Below are 8342 nucleotides of genomic sequence, written 5' to 3'. Positions count from 1 at the left end.
GAATTTAAACAGTCTCGATATTTGGTGGACCTGGGCAGTGGTTAGCGCTCCCCTTAAATTATTCCTTCAAGTGTGTGTTTCATGTAAATTGCACATGTGCTGTATTTCACGACATGAGAATGGTGTTGATTTTGTAATTGAAGGAGGTGATGATTTCAATGTCACCCTTGAGTGAAGAGGGTCATCCTGTCTTGCTCAGTATTAAAGGAGGCCCACAGTACATTTGAGAGCTGCCTGGCACCACATCAACTGCTAGCAAACGTCACTGCCCAGGGTGATTCATGGCGGTCACCGCCCTCAGCAGTATGTGTGCAAGGCTTCAAGAATTCAAAGAAATACGTAAAAGAAGGTGTTTATGATTTTTATTTTAATATTGAATATGTCACAAGATTTAATGACCAAATTAGTCATTTACATTTTTCAAAGATATCTAAATATAAAATTGCTAAAAATTCAAATACAGATAGCAAGCTACAAATAATATGTCTTTTGTTTCTGGGGTGGATAGGAATGGAAGACATTAGAAAAGGGTGCTTCTGTTGGCTGGACAAAGATCAGAATGAAAGAGGAATTCATTAGGTGCCTCTGTGCAAATGGACCCTCAACTGTGAGAGGCTGTTTCAGCCACGTCGCTTCCTGTACAATGATTTAAAAAACTTTGAAATGCAGGTCCTCAATGAAACCTCAGTCCACCATCTTGGCCAGGGCCAGTGCGAAAGGACGTCACCCTGGGAGGGACCCTGGAGAGGCTGGCGAGGACCACAGAGGCATCAGGTGTGGCCAGAGGGGTGGTGTCAGCAGATACCTGATTCCTTGCCCCCCACCCCCTGGGAGCTGGACCCCTGGCAGCAGCTCCTCCCGCCCCGCAGTCTCTGATGCAGTGAAAGCAGCACTTCCTTCCTGCTCAGACCAGGGGGCAGGCACTGTGAGGAGAGGAGAAACGGAGCCGAGGCCCCTCTGAGACAGCACAGCAGAGACTCTTCTGAGTCCAGAAAAAATCCACATGCGGGTCCAACTGTCAGCTGAAACTTAGACTTGTTATTTAGGAAACAGAAGAGACCACTTCTGGCTGGGAGCTCAGTGTGACCCCCACTTCTCCGAGCCCCGAGCTTTACACGCAGTCCTGCCTTCCTGAAATCAGAGGTGCTGGGATGAGCCGAGGAGAGGAGGCTTCTGAAGGGGAAAATGGCGCAGCCTTGGACACACATCACTCGGTCCCCTTCCTAACTTTAGTAAGATACTATCCTCAAAGCAATGCACTCATTTAAACAAATGGCATAGTTAAAACTATTGACTAAATCCTAAACATTTCTTATGAAAAATCGAGCCATAGCTTTTCCAATCTGCCTGTTCAATATGGGAACAGATTTTAAAGAGAATAACATAATCAATCCTCTGCCCCAAAGAATGGTCCATCATACCAACCATGATAAAGAGTTTATTAAAAGGAAGAAAAAAAAAAAAGAACCGTACATTTTTGTTCTTCGTTTGCTTTGAGAATTTGATCAAGTTGCAAGGACGCGTCTGGGCACGGCTGTGTACATCTCCGGGCCTGGGCACGGCTGTGTACATCTCCGGGCGGGGCCGCCAGGCAGCGAAGATGGCTGCGCAGCTTGTGGCTCCTCTCGGTGTCGTCCGGCCCCGGGCACTGCTAATCAAAGCCATTACCACTCAGGGTTTGGCCCCGTGGCAACGTCCCCAGCTCTGTTCTAGGGGGGTGCCCCCCCTTCCCCAAGAGCCCACCAGCCCTGTCCTCGTGAGCCAAGGGCTGGCCTCCCCGAGGACTGCAGGACACAGGGTGGGCTCTAGGGACACCTGGCCCTGGCAGGCAGGCTCTGAGCTATGGCAACAGATTGAAGCTGGAGGCCGGTGTCATTGTTGCCCTGATTTCTTTTCCTTCTGGAAGCTGAAGCTTGTACGTCTGTTCAGTTTTCTTTGTTTTTGAGCAAAATAGTCAGCCCGGGCAGTGCTTGCTCGTGATTCCAGGATGTAGTTAACCTAGAAAGCAAGACAACATAGCCCGTCACTTGTCAGCCACTCTGCTCGCCTGGGATGAGCAAGGGAAGGGCCCTGCCCTGGGCTGGCCGCCCTCCGGGCCCAGTGTCCCCCTGTGCATGGCGTCCAGTCATCACGGCAACCCCGCAGGCTGTGACCGGAGCCCACTGCACAATGGGAAAACACGCCTGGAGAAGACACGAGGCTGGTACAGGCCTTTCAGCCAGTGGTGGAGCTTTTCTGATTCCAGAGCCCGTGGTCCCTCCCAGAAGAAGCCTGTATACTGGGCTTCCTGGTTCTGCCCCCAGCCTGCCGTGTAGCCCTGGGCTCGCACATAACTCCTCTGAGCCCCCTCTTCCCTTGTCTGAAAGACAAGGACGTCACAGGGATGAAAACCAAACCAAAACAAGGCTCTGTGTTCAGCCTCCCACCAGCAGGTACAGAGGTTCCAACTGGGGTATTTTAATGCTCACAAGCACCCCACTAGCTACGGCTCATTTGATAAAAAAGGGAAGTGAGGCTCAGAGAAGAGGACCAAGCTGCCCGGATCACCGAGAGGTCAGGGTCAAAGCCGGGAGAGATGCCGTGGAAACTGTGCAGGATGCACAGCCAGCTGCCTCCCAGGTCTCCACGTTGCTGCTCCCACCTGCTTCTCTTGGGGTATTTTCAGATTTCCCCCCCATGCTGGATGGTCACTGTCACCATCACCTTTGGCACTGAGTACCTGCCTTATCTGAGCCTCACCCCATGTTTGGTTCAAGGGGCAGAGGGAAAATTAAGACTTGGTCCCTGTCCCAAGGACCTCACGGCCTAGTGAGTGTCCAACAGAACAAGTGTGACAACAGATACACAAGGAGCAGAAAGGAATGGGGAGAGTAACTATCGGGGACATGTGGGGCAGGGAAGGCTTGTGGAGGGGATGAATGAGATGGGTTTTGAGAGACAAATAGGAGTTTGAGGTGTACAAGGGGTGGGGAGAATCAGCACGCATCAAGGCACAGCCGTGGAACACAGCAAGGGGGTGTCCATGAACTGCAGAAGCTTAGGGATCAGTCAAGGTGAGGCAGGGAGGAGCCGGGGAAGGGCAGCAGTGCCGTGATAAGACCTGCACCTGGTGCGAGGATGAGCCCCTGGCTGGGTGGTGGTGGCGGTGGCAGCAGCAGCAGCGTTCGGAGTGCTTTTCAAGGATTGAGTCATTTAACCCTCACAACAGCCTTAGGAGACGGCTGCCATTGTTATCCCCATTGTACAGAGGAGAAAACTGAGGCACAGAAATGATAACGTCATTTACTCGAGGTCACAAAGCTAGAAAGAGTAAGCGCCAGGACCTGGACCAGCTCTCCAGGCCCCGGGCCTCCTCAGAGGCCCCCACCCCCTCACCTCCTAAGACTCGGCTCCTTCCACTGCCCCAGCTGCCCTCTGGCTGGGCCTTTCTGAGAACAAACACTGTTTCTCTTCAACCTCAAATATCTCAACGTTATGACTAGAACCCTGAATATTCCTGGCTAGAGAAACGAGCTGCCCCCTCTGTTGATTGTACTCTGAGGGCCACGTGTCCCGTGCCCGGAGCGGGAGAGGCCTCTGCGGACCGAGAAAGAACCGAGGTGCTCCGGGGAGGCGGTGCGGATGCCTCGCCTCGCGTGGGGCTGGGGCTCTGCCACGGTGTCCCCTCCAGACTTTCTGCTCTGATAGTCGCCGGCAGCAGGCGTTAAAGGCTGGCGTGTGAGTACAGAAGGCTTGACGCGCTCGGCCCACTGCCTCGCCAAGTTACCAGCTGAGAGCAATAAATCATGAGGCCTGCAGGGCCAGGTGACGATTTGGGACACTAGAGACAATGCATGGAAAGAAGAGGTTTATCATTCTTAATAAGAGCAATCTTTGGGTTCGACTGTTTGCACACTCAACCAATCTACTGTTTTCAGTGTATCTTTGGCACATGTAACTTGACAAAAGCATTTTAAAATGATCCTCAACAGGCCAACTATTTCCTAAATTTATTATCTTCAGTGCTTTGTGATAATCACATAGATAATTTTAATGGAAGATTAATGTAATAGTCAAAAGATAAAAACGCTCTTTGGTCTGCATTAGCTGGTTAATATGCTGTGGCTTAAGACTTGCACAGTTTTATGCACTATAGAGTGTCTCACTTTCAGTGCATTTTACAGCTTAAGGCATAAAAATATAGGGAGTTTTCATGGTCAATAAAGTCACAGCCTCCATCACTCGATCACGAGAAGAACCCAATTTGAAGAGACCAATGATTCCTCTGAGATTCACCTCGAAGCCTGCAGAATTAGGGGCCACGCAGGGCTTAGCTCAATCCCATCTCGGGTGGGAAGGGGCAGGGCAAGTCTGGGACTCCTCAGCTTGGTTCAAGATGAGGCTTCACCTGTATGTGCTCTGTGGCCTTGGGCCTCTTTTTCCTCGTCTATAAAGTGGGGATAATAATGTCTACACTGGGCAGGGCAGTTGCAAAGATGAAATGAGATAATGTACATAAAATGTCTTGTATACAGTCGGTGACCAATAAATGGGTCCTATGGGGAAAAACACAACGAGCTAAAAATAACTTGGAGAGTTGCCTGCTTATAATAGTTTCTTTGACATTAGCCTCTGGTCCTTATTTCCTCCTTTCAGTTGCAGACACTGGTCAGAGCCCAAGCTGTGGCTCGTCTAAAGTTTCAGTCTAAAGCTCTTATTTTATGTGAAACTCCTCAATTCTAGAACCACCAGATGTATTACTTGCGTCTAAGACCGACATGAGAAGAACCTCTGATGGCAACATTTCTACCAAGTGGGGCCTCAGTCACTTGGTGTTGGTGCAAAGCCCCACGAAGACATTGGGAATGGCAAATTGGGCTAAGTATTTAAACTGCTTTAAAAATCAGAGATCAGAGACGTGAAGTTTAATCTTCCATCAGGATCGCGATCATTAGCTCTCTAAATAAATCAGGCTGGGACTTCTCCTGGAGTCTTGTGCATGATGTAATATTTCTACAAGCATTTTCATATGAAAACAGACATTTTAGGAAAGGCGATAGGCCTTGGGGATTTTGCAGAAAAGCATCTGCTTCGAGGGAGCATTTGGTCCTGGAAAATGATTTCTCTGCACTTGTTCTTCCACAGTCTTGCAGTGAAGTCATAAACCTGTGTTTCTGTCATCAATCTGCTGTTGTGAAAATTATTTTGATGTCAAACACAGGATTATAATTTTACTAGAATCCTTCTAGTAAAGTCCTTGAATATTTTAATGCTGGCTACAAAAAAAAAGGCCAGGACTTCCCTGGTGGCACAGTGGTTAAGAATCTGCCTGCCAATGCAGGGGACATGGGTTCAAGCCCTGGTCCGGGGAGATGCCACATGCTGTGGAGCAAGCTTGTGCGCCACAACTACTGAACCCGTGTGTCACAACTACTGAAGCCCGCAAGCCTAGAGCCTGTGCTCTGCAGCAAGAGAAGCCACCGCAATGAGAAGCTCACACACTGCAACGAAGAGTAGCCCTCGCTCACTGCAACTAGAGAAAGCCCGCAGGCAGCAACGAAGACCCAATGCAGCCAAAAATAAAATAAATAAAAAAAAAAAAGGCCAGCCCTGACGGGGTAATGGAATATTTCTCCACCTGGCCCCGGAGTGCGGCACACGCTTCCTGGGTCGTCGGGGGATGCGCTGGCCGGTAACTCTTAGCTCGCTGCCTTCAGGCACTCCAGGTGGGCACTGTCCCCTGCCTGTTCCAAGGGGCTCCGATCCGGGGTGGTCTATGAACCCTCTGCTTTCCATCCAACTGGTCATGCTACTCTGTCTTGGCTCTAAACTGTCCTCCTAGCAGCTTTATTCTTTTAATTCTTATCTACTACTTTTGAAAATCTTTTGAAGCCATGAGGACTTTGCCTCAAAACGTTTCTGTGAAACAATTCCATTTCATTGAAATCTCCTGTTCAGCTCCTTAAGTCTATGCACACCTGGGAGGTTAGGAGCACAAGTTCTGGAATCTGCCAAACCGGGGTCAAGTTCTGGTTCTGCCTGTCACAACCCTGGCTAAGTTACTTTTTTCCTGAGCCTCAGTTTTCATCTAGAAAATGGGAATGACCTCACAGAGGTGTGAAGGTTCCTTGAGACAGGACAGGTAAAGTGCCTGGCCCAGGTCCTGCACTTTGTGACCCCTCAGTGTATCTTAGTACTTTTATTACTATTACTTGATGACATCTATTCTTAAGAAGAGAACGAATAATCACTTAGGTAGCTTCCCCGTACCATTTAATATTTGCTCTAGCAGCTAATATTAGCCTTATGGTGGGGTAGGGCAGGGTAGGTACCATGATCCCTATTTTACAGGAGGAGAAACTGAGGCCCAGGGAGGTGATGTGACTGGTCAGAGTCACACACAACCAGGGGTGGAGGAGCCCCCTCTGGCTTTAAGCTCTGTTCTGCCAAAGCAGTTCTGTTTTCTTTATCTGGTCATTCTACGTAAGATTTGGCTTGGAGAAAGGATTCTCAGTTTGGAAGAGTCTGCAAATCACTAGACCAGGGCTACTCAGAGTGTGGTACACAGATGGCATCCTCTGCAGCACCTGAGAGCTTCTTAGAGACACAGAATCTCGGGCCCTGACCCATATTTCCTGAACCAATGAGACCCCACAGGAGCTTTTCTCAGTCCGACCCCACTTTGCAAGATTCTGTGTGGCTTGGCCCCTGCAACCTCTCTGCTCCAGACACACAGGCTTGGGTGCAACCTCCCAGCCACACCGCACTCGCCCTGCTTCTCTGCTCCACTACAGGCTGCTCTCTCTGTGAAATGCCTTTTCTCTCTCCTCACCTGGTAAAATGTGTACTTTTCCATCCATCCTTCAGGGCTCAGCTCTCCCTGCCTCCCTACCCCCTGTACCAAGTCAGTTTACTCTTTACACACCGATGGGGCACCTTGTGACTTATTTAACAGTCTTTTTAAAAATATTTATTTATTGGCTGTGTTGGGTCTTTGTTGCTGTGTGCAGGCTTTCTCTCTAGTTGCAGCAAGCAGGGGCTACTCTTCATTGTGGTGCATGGGCTTCTCATTGCAGTGGCTTCTCTTGTTGCGGAGCACGGGCTCTAGGCACGTGGGCTTCAGTAGCTGTGGCACACAGGCTCAGTAGTTGTGGCTCGTGGGCTCTAGAGCGCAGGCTCAGTAGTTGTGGTGCACAGGCTGAGTTGTTCTGCAGCACGTGGGATCTCCCTGGACCAGGGCTCAAACCCGTGTCCCCTGCATTGGCGGGTGGATTCTTAACCACTGTGCCACCAGGGAAGTCCCTCTCTGTAATTTTCTTAATGTCTCTTTCCTCTGAAAGAGGACAAGCTCGCTGAGGGCAGGGACTGGGTCTGTCACTGCAGTATCCTGAGTACTAGCCTGGCACACAGAAGGTGCTCCGTGAGCACTACTGAGATATGGTAACAGACAGCTCTAGCATCAAGTCGGGATGTTTAGAACAGGTTAATTACCGTGATTACTTTAAGGTGTCTTCAAACAGTAACCATAATTTCCTCAGAGTCTGTTCCAGGAACCTCAAGGAGCTCCTGAGTGGGGTTGGAGGGAAATGAATGGTACGTAGAAAGAATGAATAAACGCATGAAGAAGGAGGCTCATCGGGGGACTGGGAGGAAGCTGAAGGGGGTCCTGGCTGGCTGAAGCAGGTGCAGAGCAGCTGACCTGCGGTGTGGCCCAGGCCTGCGTGCTCACCAGCCGGGTGGCCCGTAGGCAGTGCGGTGACCCTGCAAAACCGGCCCGGGAGCCTCGTGCAGTGCTGGGGGGGAGCCGGTCCTGCATACGCCGGGTCTGGGCCAAGAAGGAACACTCACCTTGAGCACGATTTCATTGACGGTAGCAGCGTCAGATTCAAAGTAGAGGTGTTTATAGTCGTGATTGCTTAGATACGTGAGTTTAAATATCGCGTGACCTAGAGGGAGAGAGAAAAGGCAGGGTTGAGGGAGCTCTGGCGGGTTACCTTGGGGGAGGCCCCCGTATTCTCCTCTCCCCTTGTCATTTCAGTTCCAGCGAGAGCAAGTGGAGGCTGCAGGGCTGCAACTCTTCCCAGGAGTCGTTCACCTTCTCATCACAGGTGGGGAGAGAGCAGGCAGTAAACAACAGATCAAACGGCTAGTTATGTCCCATTCCACTCTGAAGGGTGTTCCGGGGACGCCAGATTAGGAAAGCTCTACAGAACTATTTCTACATAATAGTCGCATGGAAAAGGTGGTATTTTTTAAGGCAGAAGGCCAATTAACTCCAAATTATTTCTCTAAAAAGAACTGTGCTTAAAGTCAAATAAATGAGCAACAGGAAGGAGGAAGGCCGATGGTAACGCTATTACCAG

General features: G+C 50.0%; 1 protein-coding gene across 2 annotated transcripts in view; it reads right to left on the bottom strand.

The window, feature by feature from the left end:
- Positions 1-345: 345 nt before the first annotated feature.
- MAPKAP1 (MAPK associated protein 1) overlaps positions 346-8342 on the bottom strand; it is a 231140-nt gene continuing 223143 nt past the window's right edge. For both annotated transcript variants that reach the window (XM_060300435.1, XM_060300436.1), the window contains 2 exons: positions 7828-7925; positions 346-1998 (listed from right to left, as the gene is read on the bottom strand). In XM_060300435.1, coding sequence (XP_060156418.1) covers positions 1873-1998; positions 7828-7925 — 224 coding nt within the window. In that variant the 3' untranslated portion in view covers positions 346-1872. The remainder of the gene's footprint in view (positions 1999-7827; positions 7926-8342) is intronic.

The sequence above is a fragment of the Globicephala melas genome, chromosome 6 (assembly GCF_963455315.2).
Source record: "Globicephala melas chromosome 6, mGloMel1.2, whole genome shotgun sequence".
Classification (NCBI taxonomy): domain Eukaryota; kingdom Metazoa; phylum Chordata; class Mammalia; order Artiodactyla; family Delphinidae; genus Globicephala; species Globicephala melas.
The sequence above is the reverse complement of the archived record's forward strand: the minus strand, read 5'-3'. Positions and strand labels throughout refer to the sequence as shown.